General features: G+C 38.3%; 1 protein-coding gene and 1 pseudogene across 2 annotated transcripts; one reads left to right on the top strand and one right to left on the bottom strand.

Moving 5' to 3' along the window:
* Positions 1-551: 551 nt before the first annotated feature.
* On the bottom strand, positions 552-4,380 carry LOC107570596 (myosin heavy chain, fast skeletal muscle-like; annotated as a pseudogene).
* A 110-nt stretch (positions 4,381-4,490) lies between these two features.
* On the top strand, positions 4,491-18,751 carry LOC107570607 (striatin-interacting protein 1 homolog). Of its 2 annotated transcripts, none has more exons than XM_016256850.1 (21): positions 4,491-4,637; positions 6,737-6,806; positions 6,922-6,996; positions 7,140-7,274; positions 7,348-7,468; positions 7,556-7,624; positions 8,544-8,650; positions 8,749-8,876; positions 8,962-9,144; positions 9,223-9,443; positions 9,523-9,588; positions 9,664-9,727; positions 13,627-13,698; positions 13,781-13,855; positions 13,955-14,052; positions 15,778-15,904; positions 16,102-16,202; positions 16,335-16,401; positions 16,480-16,584; positions 18,053-18,257; positions 18,381-18,751. In XM_016256850.1, exons 1-21 carry the CDS (start codon positions 4,533-4,535, stop codon positions 18,629-18,631), a joined length of 2,445 nt encoding a protein of 814 aa, XP_016112336.1. In that variant the 5' UTR covers positions 4,491-4,532; the 3' UTR covers positions 18,632-18,751. The 2 variants fall into 2 exon arrangements, with proteins under 2 accessions (XP_016112336.1, XP_016112337.1); XM_016256851.1 differs by having other exon boundaries at positions 4,492-4,637; positions 18,384-18,751.
* The last annotated feature ends 1,307 nt before the right edge of the window (positions 18,752-20,058 follow it).

Below are 20,058 nucleotides of genomic sequence, written 5' to 3'. Positions count from 1 at the left end.
TCAAAGTCCGGACTTAAATCCGATTGAGATGCTTAAACCGTCCATTCGTGCTCGAAAACCCTCCAATGTGGCTGAATTAAAACAATTCTGCAAAGAAGAGTGGGCTAAAATTCCTCCACAGCGATGTGAAAGACTCATTGCCAGTTATCGCAAACACTTGATTGCAGTTGTTGCTGCAAAGTGTGACACAACCAGTTATTAGAATTAGGGAGCAATTACTTTTTCACATAGTGCCAGGCAGATTTGGACAGCTTTTTTCCATTAATAAATTAAATCATTATTTCAAAACTGCATTTTGCATTTAATCGGGTTATCTTTGTGTAATATTAAAATTAGTTTGATGATCTGAATCTTTCAAGTGTGACAAATATGCAAAAAAGAAAAGAAAAAAACAGGACGGGGGCAAAAACTTTTTCATACCATTGTAGATATTTTTTTATAATATTTATATTTATATTTTCATTATTTTAAAATTATTTTTAGATATTTATGTTTAGATATTTATTGGTCAACGTATTTGTTTCAGATTAGAGACAGCAGGTGGCGCTCACCTTCCCAGCATCACAGCTCTTGGCTCTAAGCTTGTTGACCTGGGACTCTGCGATGTCAGCACGCTCCTGAGCTTCCTCCAGCTCATGCTGCACCTGCCTGTACCTAGACAGGTGAGTGTTGGCCTGGTCCTCCTGCCATGTGCAAAAACAAATGTTGGGCTACTAGCATCCTGGGATCTTTTCACGTCTTGTGTGACTAGATATAAAGGTAATCAACTTTAGCTACTTCAGTAAGGAACTGCTGTTAACTAACCTGGGATTGTAAATACTGTGGCTAGGTAACTGGCACTGCTAGCACAGATAGCTTGTGTTGACAATGCCCATTTCAATCATTCAGTCAACGGTCCAATTATGAGCCCTAGTTAAGAAAGGTTTTTTTTAAGCCGGGCTCACACTACAGGATTGAAAGACTAGCTGAATCACTGTGTTGCTCACACTACGCAACAAGATTTGTTCTCATCTGTCGTTGTCTTGTCATAGCTGCGCGCATACTACACAACACAACGCTAACAAGGTGCACACACACTACATAACATTCAGTGAAGAGGCGTTCCCGACCATCAGCGAAAATACGTTTTCTCTCATAAATTCTTGCGAGAAATTACAACGATTATAGGCCATTTCTTCAAGCATGGACGATCAACTGGCCCTTCAATTGGTCTGTGCAGTTATTTTATCCGAAAGAGAGAAGACGCCACGACAAAAGAGAATATGGCAGAAACAATGGCTTGGAAGACGTGGACAACACGGACGGTCAGTACTGCAGAAAGAGTTGGAGGTAATTAAACAGTACAATGAAACGTGGTATCATATACAAAATCTATGCATTTGTTACATTTATTTCTAGTTAGTTGATTTGATTAATTTGTGGCTTTTCGTGTCTGTTCATAAAGATGCATGATAAGAGTGTTTATACCATCTGCCCTGTGATTGGCTGGATTAGTTCCACCCTGTCATTGTGTCGCTCACATTACGAGAGCGCGTGGCGATAATATCAAACAGGTTTGAAAATATCGTAGCGTCTGTGATAGCTCGAGACAGGTTCGGATCACGTTGCTGATCTGCTCATACTTAACGAGCTTCGGCGAGCGCAACAAGCACAGATTTGGCCACGATCCGGAGGTTTTGTCGCAGATTAAATCTGTCCGCAACAACAAAAACCAGCCAAAAATCCTGTAGTGTGAGCCCGGCTTTACATAACTCATTAAGTTGCTAAAATGCTAACACTTCCCTCCAGAAGATTGGCTAATATGTGATTGGCTAATTAGCTAGGCAGCAGTTCTCACTATTTCTGTATTTAATAGTTGACAAATAACATGTCAACAAACTTGTATGTTCAAATTTTTAAGGGAAAGTAACATTTTTAGTTCTTTGACAGTTGTGTTTGTAGTATTTGAATTAAAGGCGCCATTAAGTAATTTTACCCACCTATGCCATTTTGTTAACATGCCCCTCTAAAAAACCCTCAGCAAACCAGATTGCTCAAAATGATTTACAAGCTGAAAGAATTTCTCATTGGCTGTAAAAATGTGTCCCTATCTAGTTTTGAAAGCAAGACCAAATTATGAAAGGTTATGCTACAAAGAATCATCACTCACAGCTTCCTCAGCCTGGCGCTTGTAGACCTTCACTTTCAGCTGTACTTGAAGTCTCCATAGAAGATTCTGCTGGGGAAACCCTTTCTGCAGAAAAATCTCTGTTTGAGAAATCATACTCAATTACAAGCAAAAGGTCCATTTCATTAGTGAATAACTAATTTTACTCAAATTGCCTTCTTAATGAGTGCAATGCAGGCAGCCAAGTCCATACCAAATTCAATGAACTCCCATTCAATGCCTTCTTTCTTGCACTCCTCTTGCTCCATCACAAACATGTGGTGGTTGAAGAACCGTTGCAGTTTCACTTTTGTGAAGTGAATGCAAAGCTGCTCCAAGCTGTTGAACTAATAATTCAACACAGACAAGTTCTTACTCCTGACTGTTGTCTTCAATATCTCAAATCTTATTGAGGCAATAATAATCAGTGTTCACATCTCAAATCCAGCGATGTCCAGCACACCAATGAAGAACTGTCTAGGCTGCTTCCTGTCCAACATCTCATTGATACGGATGACCATCCACAAGAACATCTTCTCATAGACAGACTTGCAGAGAGCCATGACTGATTTGTTCACCTGAGAAATCGTGCATGTGGTTTGTGCCATTAGCCTTTACTTACCAAGAATAATGTTTTCAAGCCTTTATCCTCAAAACATTCGTTTCCCGACCTTCACTCTGGTGTAGCACAGAGCTTTCAACATGTCCACAGAGTTTAGGCCCATGGCCTATGAGGTAGGTGATTTTATTGGCCACTAAGAAAAAAATTTTCCACATTGATTGACATGGTAATTATGTAAGAAGAGCTGAAGTAAATTACAGTGCACTTATCTCAGTGACAGTGCCCTGAAGTAACCTAAAATGTCAAGTGCTTTGCATGAGGAAACAATGGTGATAACTCGAACCTTATACCTTTTGGATACAGTGCAGATCTTCAACCAATTTACATGGAGAATCTCAATAGCCTTACCTTTAGTGCCATCAAGTTCAGCTTGCTCCTCTCTCTGCTTCTGCTTGAATTTCATCACACCCACATCACAGCACCTGTCAGCTTGTAGATGCTTATTTTCTCTTCAGCGCTGAAGCCCAGAATATCAGTAGCCGTATTTTTTATACCAACAAAACAAATGCACATTATAGAAGCATCTGTATTATCTTCTGCAGTGTTCTTTTAAATGGATTTTTGCTCATAATCGATGAATTAAATAAAGAATAGTTATGCAGTTGTCCACTTACATCTGTGGCAATGATACTCTTGACAGTGGTTGTCCGCTGGCTGATCATTTGGATAGTTATAAGGATTGGTGGTGATAAGCAGGGCCTCTGTAAAACATCACATTCACTGTTAATCGCTTTCCAAGACAGGATAGTACTGTTTTCTGTGTTCTAAGCTTTGAGGCCACCAACGCATAACAAAAACTGTGTTTTCGGTTGCATTAAAGCTTATGCATTATTTCTTAAATGGACCATCAATTGGTTGTGACGTGCCTGAAGCTTATTAATTTTTCAAAGTGTCTTGTAGTTTTTAAATCTGTTTTTATTCAGACTGTAACTTAACTGCTCAACAGACATTTCACTGGGTTTTTACACCCAAAAAAACTCTCACCAAGCAGCTCTGGCTTTTGTACGGCCATTAGCTGGTCAGAAGATGTATAGCTCCTCTCAGCAGACAACCGGAATGTTACTCTTGACTTTTCCAGCACATCTTTGATATAAAACATTGACTTTGAATATGAAGCCCTTTGAAGGGCTTATGAATATATTTGTCTAGAAACAACATGACTCAACAAGTTTCAATATCAGCTGAAGCCAGTTTTCCAGTGGAGCCGAAGTGAATCCTAATGAGTTTACCCTAAGGAGATAGAAATGATTCAGTATGTATAACAAAATGCAAAAATGTATTTACTCTGACCTCACTGAGTTGCGAAACGAGAGGAGTTGTCATTCCTCACAGTCTTGGCATTACCAGAAGCCTCCAGCAGAGCGTTGGCAATGTGTTGATCCTCTAGCGACCCCTGGTGGGCATACAAGCAAGTTATTTCACGTAAAGTAGTTCTTTGCACTTGGAATGTTTCTTTGTCATTTGACCGTAGCCTTGCCACCTTCTTTACTAACAAGATGATGTATATTTTGGTCAATTTCACAAAATTGACCCGTATGACTGGTTTTGTGGTCCAGTCCAGGGTCACATTATTTATTTATTTTTACCATGAAGGAACATCCTGTACCCTCATATATTATGAAAAGTAATTGTGTAAATAAAAAATAGCAATAATTATATTAAATCAAGGTCACGTCAGGAGCCGCTGACGCCGCAGGCTGTAGCATCGCGAGATGTCTGTAAGTAACGCGAGAGTGTGGAGCGGGAGCCGGAAGTGGAGTGAAGATGGAGGGTGTCGGTTTATGTGCTAACAACAAACAGAAACAGAACCAAATGTTGCCGAATAAAATGCGCGGCGAGTTCACCAGAAACCAGAGGAAGGACTCTGAGGTAAGAGTCAGACGAAGCTGTTTAAGAGCCTTTTGATTGTATGCATGCAGTTTTGCAGTCTGTTTTGACATAAGTGTTAGCATAAACATCAGCAACGTTCAAAGATTAAAATTAATAAATTATTTATACAGCGCTGGTTAAATATACTGTAGCTCAAAATCTGAAAAGAGCCTCGTTATTGAAAGATTTTATTTTAATTGTTCATGAGAAGTGTTTAGTAACAACTCATTAAACAACAGTTACTTTTAAATATTCTTTAAAATCTCTCTTATTATCTTATCATTAGTGAACAAATACATTAATCAATAACACACAGAATGATTCATTAATGATTCGTTGTGATTCATCTCTTCTCTGGCTTTTTCAATCTGATTGGTTATTTAACCCTAGATAACTGTACGATGAACATAAACATATTTGTCATAATATTAACATATTTAAAGCATCTGTCTGACTGTAGTAAAAAAAAAGACTACTTATTGTGGATCTGACATACTTTAAAATAATATATTCAAGTGCAGATTGAATGTCGTGCTTTCAGTATTTTAATTGCATGATATTTGCAATTAACGTTACATGAAAATGTATTAGAGATTAAATTGAAAATTAATGCACTTCTGTTATATGAACAGTGCCTTTTTGACTAACTTTAATACAGCTTCATGTGTATTTATATCTTTGAAATATGGTTAAAGTGTACTGCCAAATGTCCTGTCAAGCCTTTTTGGTAAACTAAAAAAATATACTTTAATGTAATTTCAATCTAAACCTGTATATCATGTATTTAAGTATTATTAATAACACATTTGAAAAGTATAACCATAGGTTATTAATGCAATAATTTAACTTAAAAGTAAAAGAGTTTAATTTGACATTATTACAAAGTTTACTTCTTAAAACTACTTAAGTGTGTTAAAAAAACATAGTTATAAAAGTGTACTCTCCTTAAGTACTTTTTATTTCCTTAATATGTCAATTGCTCATATGGGGCCAGATTTACTAAACTGGGCAAATTAGCGTTAAAGCGCAATTCCATAAAAGCGCTGATGAGGGGAAAATGACAGTGTGACAATGAACACATTAAAGAACAGACACAGCCAGATCATTTCCATAATGAGGAGCAATCTACCAAGAGCAGCGCAAATTAGGCTACCGCCTGCTTTAAAGGTGCTGTATGTAAGTTTTTGACTCTACTAAAGCATAAAAATACCATAATATGTTTGCAGATATTTAAGAAACATGCTAAATTAACATACTTGTTTATCTGAAAACCAATGCTACAGTCAGTTATTCTCCTTTAAGAATGTGCGTTCCGTGTCGGAATGTCTGTCTCTGTTTTGGTCTGTGTAACCCGCGCACTGCCAGTTTACCCAATTGTATTATGGCACCCCGGGTTGCCAGTTGTTGGAAAACACAGAGCACTTCATTTAAGTCATGGAAGCTTCCAAACGAAAGGGGTCATTTCCTGTTGGTGTCTCAATCTGGCAACCTGCGTGTGCGTCATGTCTGAGGAGGAGGGGCCGGGTGAAAAAAACCCTCTCCAATATTTAGAATTTGGACTGCAATACTGTCAATCCTATATACAGCACCTTTAGGTCACTCTTTTTTCTTTTTCTTTTTTCAATTAAATGATGCAAATACTAGTAATTTGACGAGCACAAACATTAGTAAATCGCTCTGCATAATTCATTTTAATACTCTCCCATAAATTTCACGTTTGAAAGGGAAACTCCTACAAATGCATATTATTCAATAAGGTCAGGCGCAAAATTCAGCACTAATTCTTTGTTTCTTTAGGAAATCCGGACAGTACTATTTTAACGCCAAAAGACGGTTTTCGCTGACGCAAGCTGTTAGTAAATCTGGCCTACGGCTTTTAAAAATAGCCTTTTAACAATTGAATTACACTACAAGTGCACATTAAATACAATTAAGCACCACAAGGTTGACCTTATTTCAAACAGTTATTTTGTCTCTCTTGAAAGGTTGAGCTGTAATCAGTTGTCAGCTGATGGTGGACAATTACAGTGACTCAGAAAGACTGTATTTAACATATAAATGGGTGATAAACAGACTAATATGTTGTGTTTGTGTCTCAGGGTTTTTCAGAATTTCCTGATCTGGAGTTTGAATATTCAGACGCCGATAAATGGACAGTTGAACTGTCAGGTGAGAGCGATTTGGTTCTGTTACTGCTGTTTTCTTATGTAATAATATTGCAAATCATAAACAAATTGCAGACAACAATAACATGTTGTTTTCCTATATGAAACGCTGTTTGTAGAGTTGTACAGTTACACAGAGGGACCAGAGTTCCTGCTCAACAGAAAGTGCTTCGAAGAAGATTTCCACACTCATAGTAAGTGTTAAGCTCTTTATTTTTCACTTGACTGTTTCATAGTTACACATATTCGCAGGTTTCATCATTAAAATATTTTTATTTTTTTGTGCATCTAAGATGATCTATGTGTTACAAAAGATCATGTTTATGTGTTTCTGCAGTGCTTGATCAGAAATGGACCGAACTGGATTCGGTTCAGCACAGAGCTCATGCCATGCGTCTGCTGGACGGGCTGGACGTGATCGGCCGAGAGCGCCGCTTAAAAGTCGCCAGAGCCATCCTGTACATGGCTCAAGGTAAATTGCAATCTGTAATCTTTATTTATGCAAACATTTCAGTGTTAATAAGCTCTGATTCGTGTGTTTTCAGGAACGTTCAGCGAGTGCTCTTCAGAAATGGAGGTGCAGCACTGGATGAGATATAATGTCTTCCTGCTGCTGGATGTGGGAGCGTTCACTGCACTGGTGGAGCTGCTCAACATGGAGATCGAGTGAGATGAACTGCACGCACAAATATTCATATTTCACATCTGTAGCTTCAGCTTAAATAACTCAACTCTGTGTTAAATGTCTCTCAGTAACAGTGCTGCATGCAGCAGTGCGGTCAGGAAACCTGCCATTTCACTGGCTGACAGCACTGACCTCAGGTACAACACTACACTTTACATGTATGCTAACTAGTTGTTGATTAATAGGGCAGAGAGCATTCATTGTCCCACATGTGAATTGTGAAATGTCGTTTTTAATTTAGCTGATGAATACAAATAGAACAGCAATTGCTAATGCAACTTTATAAAATGAGGTATTATTGTATTTTGTTATATTTATATAACTTGTTACATTAAACTTCTATTTGTCCATTTGAAAAGTAAATAAATAATGCATATTATTTTTGTTAAATTTAACTCCTTTTTTTTTTAGAAATAGTCAATTTATTTAGCGATTTTAAAACAAATTTATTTTATTGTTACATTTACCTACATTTTTTTTGTCAATTTGTAAGTGATTTCTTTATTATTTTGTTGCATTTAACTAAATTTTTAAACAAGAATTAAATAAAACATTTCAAATGTCTATTTATTACTTAATTAAATTTTTTTAATAAGTGTTTTACTTATACATTTAACTACATTATTTGTATATTTAAATAGCGATTCACTTATTATTTTGTTACATTTATCCACATTTTTAAACATGAGTTAAAACTTTTAAAGACATCTGTTTATTTGTCAATCTGTAAATTGATTTATTCATTTATTGTTACTTTTAGCTACATTAGTTTTCAGTTTGAAAAAAGGCAAACTCTGATTGATTTATTTGTCAAACTGTGATTGATTTATTATTTTACTGTTACATTTCTGTTACATTATTTGTCAATTTGTAAAGTGATTTATTATTACAATTGTATTGTAATATGTATTGTTACATTTAACTGCCTTTTTAAACAAAAATTCAATGAAATGTATTAAATCTTGATTTATTTGTCAGTTTAAAAAGTTGATGTATTCATTTATTTTGTTGCATTTAACTACATTTTAAACATAAATAAAACGTGCGTGTTTACAGGGTGCTGCTGAACATCATGTATCTGATGGTGGAGGCCATCCAGCGTGAAGAACCCACAGACAGTCCAGAGTGGAGAACCATCAGAGAAACCTTCAAGTCTGAACTCGGTCTGCATGTGTTCCAGCTGATCTAAGATGTGATGGTTTATCTGAAGATACATTTTCAGTATAGAAGAGTAGAATTGTTTCAAATTTTTTACTGGCAGGTTCTCCTCTCTATAACCATGAGCCTGTCTCCGTCATGCTGTTTGGGATGGTTACCAAGTTCTGCAGCGGCCACGCACCCCATTTCCCCATGAAGAAAGTCCTGCTACTGCTGTGGAAGACCATCCTGGTGAGTTACAGTACAGCTTTGGACTAATTCACACCAAGTGACTGTTGTGTTAACGGTTTTGTCTGTGTTTCCTGACGCATCCCAGTTCACTCTGGGAGGGTTCGAGCAGCTGCAGTGCAGTAAAGTCAGTAAACGGGTGGCACTGGGTCTCCCACCGCTGCCGGAGGACAGCATCCGCGTGGTGAGGAGCATGAGAGCTGCGTCCCCGCCAGCATCCGCCTCCGACCTCATCGAGCAACAACAGAGGCGTGCCCGGAGAGAACACAAAGTAACAGAAATGTGACGCACATCATAAGTGGATTTTAGGGAAAAATAAAACAATCCTTAAATTCGTCTTTTTCTTCAGGCTCTTATAAAGCAGGACAATCTGGATGCGTTTAACGAGAAGGACCCGTATAAAGCTGATGACGCCCGCGAGGACGAAGAGGAAAACGATGATAATGACAACTCTCTAGAGGCGGAGCCTTTCCCGCTGGAGCGTGATGAGGTCATGCCACCTCCCATCCCGCATCCCCCCTCTGAGAGGGTCTGTTTTCCCAAGGGTCTGCCGTGGGCTCCGAAAGTCAGGTAGGAACTTGATTTCATCCATTTGATATGGTTGATTTGATGGCTTTCTCAAATACAAGTTCTGTTTTTGTCTTAAAAGGGAAAAGGATATTGAAAACTTCCTGGAGTCCAGCAGGAGTAAATTCATCGGTTACACGCTGGGAAAGTGAGTGTGTTTTATGAAGCCTGATTGTTTATTTCCTGTGAGCCGCAGTGATGCATGTTTGCATTTGTGTTGCAGTGACACGAATACAGTGGTTGGTTTGCCCAGACCCATACATGAAAGCATCAAAACTCTCAAACAGGTAATTAGCACCGCATAAGCCATGGCTCATTAACATAACCCCACCCTGCTCATGCATATTATGCATATTTACAATATGATCCATATATGGGCCATTTTACAGAATTGGTTCAAAGTCAAGAGTTGGAAACGGTTTGAAATTATTTACGTTTTTTTTTTCACAAATTTTGCATGTATGTAAATTGTTTAATAATACACATTTCTACTAACTGTGCAGTTAATTATCATATTGTATTTTCAGAAAGCTTTGGAATATTTGTCCTCTCCCCAAATTTGTCACTACCAAAACACAGTAATATATAATTTAATAAGAAGGGTTGTATTGACCTATTAAAATTTTGCTTACATCTTCCTTGTAAAGGCTTGTTCACACCGGGACGAATATTGTGTGCGATTATCGCTGACGTTTAATGCCTCGTAACTAAACAAAGGGCACCAATGTGAGTGTGCACACCGACGTGCAAAACGCGAGGCGTAAAAGTGTAATTTTTTTTTTAAAACACCTCTGGCTCGTTTTTTTTGGTTTGCCGCGCCGCTTTAAAAACTGGCCGACCAATGAGATTGGCGCTTTTGTTCACGTGCCTGGAGCTGCTGAAGTTACAGTAAAACACGACTTGGTGGCGCTCAAGCACAAACCGGTCTTGCCGAGCACACTTGATACCTAACGACGAAGAGGAAGAAAGTAGACCAAGAAGATGCATCGAGGCAAGATGAATGTAGAGCTGCTGATCTCATTGGTGTCTGAACACAAAGGGCTTTATGACAAACACGACAGCGACTACAAAAATCTGGATAAGAGGGAGATCAAATAGGATTCGATGGGTATTTCTGTTTTTTATTAAGCGCCATCTAATGTCAGGGAGTGAATTTGCACGTTCACTCGGCTCATCGCCAGAGAAAATCGCTTGGGTGTGAACACAAAAGACGCATCGAAAAACGTTGGCGATAAGCCCACGCGATAATCGTCCCGGTGTGAACGAGGCTTAAATCAAATTGTGTTTTTTTTCTATTTTATCGATTACAATTTTAACAATATTTCAAGTGTGCTTTATGAGATTTGTTGTATTTTGAATCCAATTTTTCTTTGTAAAAGGCAAAAAGTTGATCATACTGATTTCAAACTTAAAGATTCGTTATAGTTTAAATATACATTGAACCGAACACTTAGTTCATAACATCTTAGTTGATAATTCAGTATACTTTATTTTTGACAAATCATCCCATGTTTCGGTCATGACTGCACTTTTCGGTAGAGACAGGAATGTTTTGGTAGCGACCACATCATATTACAGAATTTTCATTCACATACTAAAACATTCTAAAATACTGAAAATTTGAATAACTGTCCTAAAATAGTTCATTTCCCCCAAATAAAGGATTATGTGTTACCTTTTATCACTACTGAAACAATAATGTCATGTTTTGGTCGTGACTGTTTCGGTAGTGACAATTTTATGGGATAACACCCAAAAACCAAATGTTTCAGTCATGACCGTTTCGGTAGTGACAATTTTAGACACTTTTGAAGCTAGCTCAAAGATGCTAATCAGCACATGGTTAGCTAGCACAGTTCTAAATAGTTGTACACATATAAAAACTTAATTTTATGGAATAACTCCCAAAAAAGTGTTTAATTATAGAAAAATGGTGTTCGGAAGTGACATTGTTTAAAGTTACACAGATGTTTCATACTTTTGAATACATTTACCTCAAAACGATGGGGTCTATCTGCTCATCATGTAGATATGAGAGAGAGAGATGCACATAAATATTGCCTGATCATAAATGTAGGGGTGTAGTTAAAATCAGTCTCAGCCAATGGACTAAAACATACACTGTTTCGGTAGTGACTTGAAAATGTGTTTTACACATTTTATAATTTACAAAGAAAATATCAAATAAATCTTTTTATTAAAAGAGTCAAAATGGTATCTTTAAAACAACATTGGAAAAAAATGAAAAAAATTATTTAAATATCATTTTCATAAGTTGAAATTTTTGAAATTTTCGAGACAGCCACCTTATATATATATATATATATATATATATATATATATATGAAGCTTACTAACATTTTAAATATATTTGTGGGTTTCAATAGATAATAGAAGGAACTTAGTAAACATCTAAGATTTGAATACTTAACTGCTTTTTTAATGTGTTTTTTGGTTGTGGGACAGCAGTTTTGACCAATTCTGTAGATGGCCCATACATATGTCTTTTAAACTGGTCTCATATTGCTGTTGTCACTGTATATTAAAAACCGTAACATTTGACACCTTGTTGAAATGGTTTAATGATCTTAAGTTCTAGTGTTGTCAAAAGTACCGACTTTGGTACCAATCGGTACCAAAATTTTAAAAACCTCCATTTCCCGCTAACATTTGAGCGCTGTTGAGCCACTCACACAGAAGCACAACGGGAGTGTTTGAAATCAGTAGTGATGGGCAAAAGAAGCACTGAGGCTTTCCTCTGACTGTGTCGGATAAGGATTCGAAGCTTCGCGTGTCAAAAACAGCACCATCTGGTGGTTAATAAAAATATAGCAGCAAAAAGCCTGTGAAAGACACTCCATAGGACGAAGCAGCGACCACAAATTCCATAGATCGACTCGTTACGTGCACAAATAAAAGTGTGTGTGTGTGTGTGTTTGTTTGTTTGTTGATGTAGGGGTGTAGTTAAAATCAGTCTCAGCCAATGGACTAAAACATACACTGTTTCGGTAGTGACTTGAAAATGTGTTTTACACATTTTATAATTTACAAAGAAAATATCAAATAAATCTTTTTATTAAAAGAGTCAAAATGGTATCTTTAAAACAACATTGGAAAAAAATGAAAAAAATTATTTAAATATCATTTTCATAAGTTGAAATTTTTGAAATTTTCGAGACAGCCACCTCCCAATTAAAAGTGCCCAATAAATGATGATTTTATTTATATATATATCTCTCTCTGATAAAATAATTTTTATTCTTCATATTACTTGTATGTTATTGAATAAGTCTGAATGAAAACATACTCGTAAAGTAAGATCTGGGGGTTCGAACATTCCAACACGCGCACGTGATTGGACAAAAAGTGAGGCTTCGTTTTTCGTTGATCACGTGATTCTCTGAAAACGATATGCGCTCTGGCACAGAGCTTCGTGAGAAATTGCGCTGCTTACTCGATACGCGCTTTGAAGCTTCAGTGTCACATGTAACATCTCTAGTCAGCAGATCCCTAATACGTTTGCACATAGACCGATCCGCTGACAGACGTGGCTTTCAAACACTCCCGTTGTGCTTCTGTGTGAAAGTGACGACGTGACGTGACATGTATGGTGACCCATACTTGGAATTAGTGCTCTGCATTTAACCCATCCAAAGTGCGCACACACACAGCAGTGAACACACACACACCCGGAGCAGTGGGCAGCCATTTATAGGAGCAGTTGGGGGTTCGGTGCCTTGCTCAAGGGCACCTCAGTCATGGTATTGAAGGTGGGAGAGAGCGCTGTACATTCACTCCCCCCACCTACAATCCCTGCCGGTACGAGACTCGAACCCGCAACCTTGGGTTACAAGTCCGACTCTCTAACCATTAGGCTTTCCCAAAAGCGCTCAGTAAGGAGCGTGAAGCGCTGATCATTGTAGCCAATCACAGTCATATCTGTTCAGCGTGTGAACACTATGGCCAATCAGCGATGTTTAAGAATCGGCTCAACAGCGCTCGAGTGTTAGCAGGGAAATTAAGTTTTTAAAATTTCAGTACTGACTGGTACTGAAGTTGCTACTCTTGACAACACTAATCTTAACCATAGTAAAATCAATATAGCTTTGGTGTTTTGTTGTTTATTGCTCTAATAAAATGCATTAGTGTTCGTTGTGTCAACATTTAGTTTGTGTGTTCATTTCAGCACAAGTATGTGTCCATCGCTGAGGTCCAGATTACTAAAGAAGAGGAGTACCTGAAGACCCCGCTGTCCGGCGTGAGCCACTGTACACTGATAGAGCTGCAATATAATGTCTAATGATGAGCTTAACACACACACTCTCTGTTTGTGTGTTTAGGGTGAGGAAGAGCTGGAGTTGTGTGCCACAGAGCTCTTATACCAGGGTATTTTACCCAATTTACCACAGTATATGGTAAGAAACTGTCACTTGCACACTAGTCCCACTGCATTTGAGCTGTTCTCATACTGACAGACTTTGTGTGTGTGTGTGTGTGTGTGTGTGTGTGTTCAGATTGCTCTGCTGAAGATCCTCTTGGCTGCTGCTCCCACATCCAAAGCCAAGACCGACTCCATCAACATCCTGGCGGACGTGCTGCCCGAGGAAATGCCGTAAGACACTGTTAAACGACACAGTTGCAGATGTTGTGCTTTCTGTCAGCCGGACTGATTGATTCTTGAATGAAACTTGCAAGCTAATGATCTGAACGAGTCAACTGACTCGCTGAATCAAAGTGATTCTCTTAACAACTTGAGTCTGTGTTTGAAGCTGAATTGGTAAATCATGTCCAAACACAAACTCCACTCACCAGTCAACAGGGTTACCATGGCAACAGTGAGCTCCTCTTCATCAGATGCTGTAAAAATATTGCCTGGGTTATAAATATTCATTACATTCTCTCTAGAATACATGATTGTGATTGGTCAAAGTTGTATAACTAAAATCAGGGCAGTTTTAGTTTCACTGAGATATTCTTATAATTTTTAGTAATTTTTTTTGTGGTTTTGTCATTTTATTAGTTTGTCTATATAGTTTTTATTTTTAATTTCTGTTAGTTTTTATTACGTTTAGTTAACTAGTTATTAGTTAACTATCTGTGTAATTTTCTTCTACCCTTTTTTTTTATTTTTTATATATGTATCTTTACTAAAGGTGTAGTCACATTTAGCATTGCTCAACAAAATTTTCATTCAGCGTCATTTTAATAGATAGAAAGAGTTTTATGTCAGAGTGGAAACTAGAATGTCATTAAACTGTTTAAATGGAATATTATCACTTTTCATACAGTACCAGTCAAAAGTTTTTGAACAGTAATATTTTTAATGTTTTTTTTTTTAAAGAAGTCTCTTCTGTTCACCAAGCCTGCATTTATTAGATCCAAAGTACAGCAAAAACAGTAACATTTTGAAATATTTTTACTATTTAAAATAACTGATTTCTATTTGAATATATTTTAAAATGTAATTTATTCTTGTGATTTCAAAGCTGAATGTTTAGCATCATTACTCCAATCACTTGATTATTCAGAAATCATTCTAATATTCTGATTTGCTGCTCAAAAATCATTTATTATTATGTTGAAAACCGCTGAGTAGAATTTTTTCAGTTACTTTGATGAATTGAAAGTTCAGAAGAACAGCATTAATCTGAAATGGAGATCTTTTGTAACATTATAAATGTCTTTATCATCACTTGTGATCAATTTAAACCATCCTTGCTAAATAAAGTATTCATTTCTATAATTTCTTTCATTAGAATGATTTCTGAAGGATCATGTGACACTGAAGACTGGAGTAATGATGCTGAAAATTCAGCTTTGAAATCACAGGAATAAATTACATTACTTTAAGTTTTAGTTATTTTAGTTATTTTAAATAGTACAAATGTTTCAAAATTGTATGGTTTTTGCTGTATTTTGGATCAAATAAATGCAGATTTGGTGAGCAGAAGAGACTTCTTTAAAAAACATTAAAAATCTTACTGTTCAAACCATTTTGAATGGTAGTGAATCTTGTACTATAAACGTATTTTTTAAACGTCACACCAGCTGTTGCTTTGCAAAATTTCACAGTTGAAATCCAGTCATTACAATAGGAATCCATGCAATCAGAAAAGTTCCTCAAACAAATTGTCCTCATTTTTAAGTTGGTCAGGTGAATTTGCCTCTATAAACAAGAGAAAACTTCTTGGTTTGAAAGTGACTTCTGTGTGAGCAATTCTTCATACATCTTTAAGCTATTGACAGTAGACAATGGGCTTTTTCTTTATTTAAATTTGCTTCAATTTTGCGCATTAAGCATGCATAGTTTGACGGTCTGTCTGTTATCTCTCTCTAGCACTACGGTTCTTCAGAGTATGAAGTTGGGTGTAGATGTGAATCGCCATAAAGAAATCATTGTCAAAGCCATTTCAGCCATACTGCTGCTGCTGCTGAAACACTTCAAACTCAACCACATCTATCAGGTATATAAACGCACATCTTCGAAGCTGTTTGTGAGGAACTTGTCCAGATATTTGTTGTACCCTAACCATACCCTACATCTAACTCTCACACAAACCAATTATATTATCGTAATATTATACAAAATGTGATTTGAGGCATTTAAAAGTCCTTTAAAAGGCATTTAAAAGTCCAGTAAAATGCCAGTTTTCTGCTGCAGTTTGAGTACATGGCGCAGCATCTGGTGTTTGCCAACTGCATCCCGCTGATCCTGAAGTTCTTCAACCAGAACATCATGTCCTACATCACCGCTAAAAACAGGTGAACCTTAAAGTCAAACTCTAGTCATTTCAGAATCACAAAATGCTTTAATTGGTCAAAATGACCCAGAACATGAAGATTGCACTTCTTCTTGCATTATGGGTAATGACATCGGTCATATCTCTTCGGCAGCATCTCAGCTCTAGATTTCCCGCACTGCGTCGTCCATGAGCTTCCAGAGCTCACCGCTGAGAGTCTGGTGAGAAAAATACACACCCGAATGTGTCTAATCCTCATCTGAGTGAGACTTTGAGCTGTTTGATGCTTTTGATTACAGGAAGCTGGTGATAATAATCAGTTCTGCTGGAGGAACTTGTTCTCCTGTATTAATCTGTTGCGCATCCTTAATAAACTCACCAAATGGAAGCACTCCAGGACCATGGTGAGACACCACACACACAAATCCAAGTGTTTTTTATTTTAGAGCTTTCTGTTCTCATCTACAGTGCCTTGCGAAAGTATTCATACCCATTCATTTTCTCGCATTTTGTTATGTTGCTGCCTTATGTTAAACTGCTTTAAATTACTTTTTTCCCCCCACATCAATCTACCCTCCATACACCATAATGGAAAAGCAAAAACAGAATTGTCTCAACTTCGTAAATTTATTTAAAAAAAAAAAAAAAATACACTGAAATAAGTATTCATATCGTTAACTCAGTACTTAGCTGAAGCACTTTTACAGCCTCAAGTCTTTTTGGGTATGATGTGACAAGCTTTGCTCATCAGCATTTGACAATTATCTGCCATTCTTCGCCTCACCTCTCCACCTCTGAAGCTGTGTCAGGTTGGATGGGGGCAGACGCACATTTTCAGGTTTCTCCAGAAATATTTGATTGCGTTTAAGCCAAGTGGCAACCTTCCGGTCTCGCTCATGAAACCTACACGGACTCGTCCTTGAAACCTTCATCGACTGTCCACTAGAGGCTGGCTCCAAAAGGGAGTCCGTCCTATAGATTCGCCATGTTAAAATGCCCAACTTTACAGCAGAAAAAAAACATGTTTACAGCCTGGTACAAAAAGTGGTTTTGGTCTATATAGCTAATTTTGCCCTTCATGACAACTGTGAGGGGGGTGAATTTTTTTATAACTCATCCATTTGAATTATATTAAGCATTAAAGTTCTGCATAATTAAGGGTGTGGCCACTTGAGTGACAGGTGGATTGCCACTGCTATCACCACTGTCGAGTTAGGTGGGCATGGCTTCAGCAACCAGCTCCCGGCTCTTTGCCCATTTTCGATTATCCGGGAGTGACGCGTGGTGACACACTGCCAAGATGGCGACGGCCGGCTCCGCCCACTTTGAGCTTCAAAAGCAACAACAGAATTGTCACAACTTCGTAAATTTATTTTAAATTAAAAAAAAAACTGAAATAAGTATTCATATCGTTAACTCAGTACTTAGCTGAAGCACCTTTACAGCCTCAAGTCTTTTTGGGTATGATGTGACAAGCTTTGCTCATCAGCATTTGACAGTTATCTGCCATTCTTCGCCTCACCTCTCCACCTCTGAAGCTGTGTCAGGTTGGATGGGGGCAGACGCACATTTTCAGGTTTCTCCAGAAATATTTGATTGCGTTATCTACAAGCAATATGAATTCTCCTGGGCTAAATTTCAACTGTCTCAGATAATGGTAATAAATTTGCAAAGATGATAAAACCCTGTTTTTTGCTTTGCCATTATGGTGTATGGAGTGTAGATTGATGTGGGGAAAAAAAGTAATTTAAAGCAGTTTAACATAAGGCAGCAACATAACAAAACATAAAAAAAAATGGAAGGGGTATGAATACTTTCGCAAGGCACTGTATTTTTACCCAGAGAGAGCATTCAAATTTTGCCGTTTTCTAGATGTTGGTGGTGTTCAAATCAGCTCCAATCCTGAAGAGGGCGCTGAAGGTCAAGCAGGCCATGATGCAGCTTTATGTGCTCAAACTGCTCAAAGTCCAGACAAAGTATCTGGGACGACAGTGGAGGAAGAGCAACATGAAATCCATGTCAGCGATATACCAGAAAGTGCGCCATCGCCTCAACGACGACTGGGCTTATGGAAACGGTGAGTAGGTGATGAATCTGGACTTGCATGTTCTGTGGTCTTCAGTAAAATGCAACATTTATTACACCCAAAACTTTTTGTTGCACCTGAGTGTCAAAATTAAACAAGTCCTGTCTTTGACAGCAGACCTGGACGCTCGCCCGTGGGATTTCCAGGCAGAAGAATGCGCCCTACGTGCCAACATCGAACGGTTTAACAGCCGACGCTACGATAAGAACCAGAGCAACCCTGAATTCCTCCCAGTGGACAACTGCCTACAAAGCGTGCTGGGACAGCGGATCGACCTTCCGGAAGACTTCCAAATGAACTACGACCTCTGGCTGGAGCGGGAGGTCTTTTCCAAACCCATTTCCTGGGAAGAACTCCTGCAGTGAACTCGTGTCAAGTGTTTCATGCACCTCTTCACTACAGCAGTTGTGAAAATAACCGGTTACACTTTACTTGAAGGGGTGTGCATAAGACTGACATGACACCTTCATAATCATGACATGACATGTCATGAATATGAAGGTTTTTATGCATGTTTATGACAACTGTCATTAAGTGTCATTTGCTCAGTTATGTCATTTTTAATGCAAATGACATTATTTGACCTAACCCTACCCCTACCCCTACCCCTAACCATAGCCCATAACAAAGACATCTCAAACAATGTCATCTTTGCATTAAAAATGACATAACTGAGGGAATGACACTTAATGACAGTGAAAAACTGAAGCTGATGCTTCTTCATACTATAGAAAAATGCATTGACCAGTGCTGACGCAAGCCATGGGGGAGTACGCTACCCTTAAAAAATTTAAAGGATATTACCACAACATATACTCTTAGGACATCGCAAACTTTTTTTTTTATGAATATGACTTAACCTGATGGAGAACGCGCTCAGTAATTCAGACAATCTCTCTCTCGCACGCACGTGCTGTTAGGTATGCTTTGTGCCGTTGGTCGTCCTTGTCGTCGTCTTCCTCAATAAATATAAAATTTCTTCATGCTTGGGTGTCAGCGGTGAATCCAGTGGAGAGAAATCCCCCCACAACTAACTGCAAACTGGCATTCAGATCTGCCTCTAGCAACGCCCCAACTTCCAACGATCCAATCAATTTCCAAAGGACGAAATCAAGTCCCGCCCTCTCATTTCAGATGCCGTTTCACTCGGATAGACGTCACAGTAGAGAAAAAAAGACAATCGCTACTTCCGCTTCATGCCAACTTTAAAGCTTGCAGGCTTCATTACGCCGTCTTCTGGGAGTCCTAACGGCTCGATTCTCTCAAGTCTGCACTCGATGCATCCCCGATATCAAGAACACATCCGGGAACTTTCATGCGTCCTGTGTACTTGCGTTCTTGAACTTCTTGTTGAGTCACCATGGGGAAGTCGTGGCCTAATGGTTAGAGAGTTGGACTCGTAACCCTAAGGTTGTGGGTTTGAGTCTCGTACCGGCAGGGATTGTAGGTGGGGGGAGTGAATGTACCGTGCTCTCTCCCACCTTCAATACCATGACTGAGGTGCCCTTGAGCAAGGCACCGAACCCCCAACTGCTCCCCAGCCGCTGCTGCAGCATAAAAAATGGCTGCCCACTGCTCTGTGTGTATGGGTCACCATACTTGGCCACATGTCACGTCACTCACTCACTTAATGATGACGTAGATGTGGTTTAAACTTTAGACACCATAAATTGCAGAACAACGTATTAAGTAGTACATTAACCGTGCAATCAATGCTGTTGTTTACATCTGAGTATGGCCAATATGGCCACGCATACGGGTAACTTGCCAAACCATGACGTAAGTGCAAACC

This window comes from Sinocyclocheilus grahami, unplaced genomic scaffold (genome assembly GCF_001515645.1).
Source record: "Sinocyclocheilus grahami isolate Dianchi unplaced genomic scaffold, SAMN03320097.WGS_v1.1 scaffold1482.1, whole genome shotgun sequence".
Classification (NCBI taxonomy): domain Eukaryota; kingdom Metazoa; phylum Chordata; class Actinopteri; order Cypriniformes; family Cyprinidae; genus Sinocyclocheilus; species Sinocyclocheilus grahami.
The sequence above is the reverse complement of the archived record's forward strand: the minus strand, read 5'-3'. Positions and strand labels throughout refer to the sequence as shown.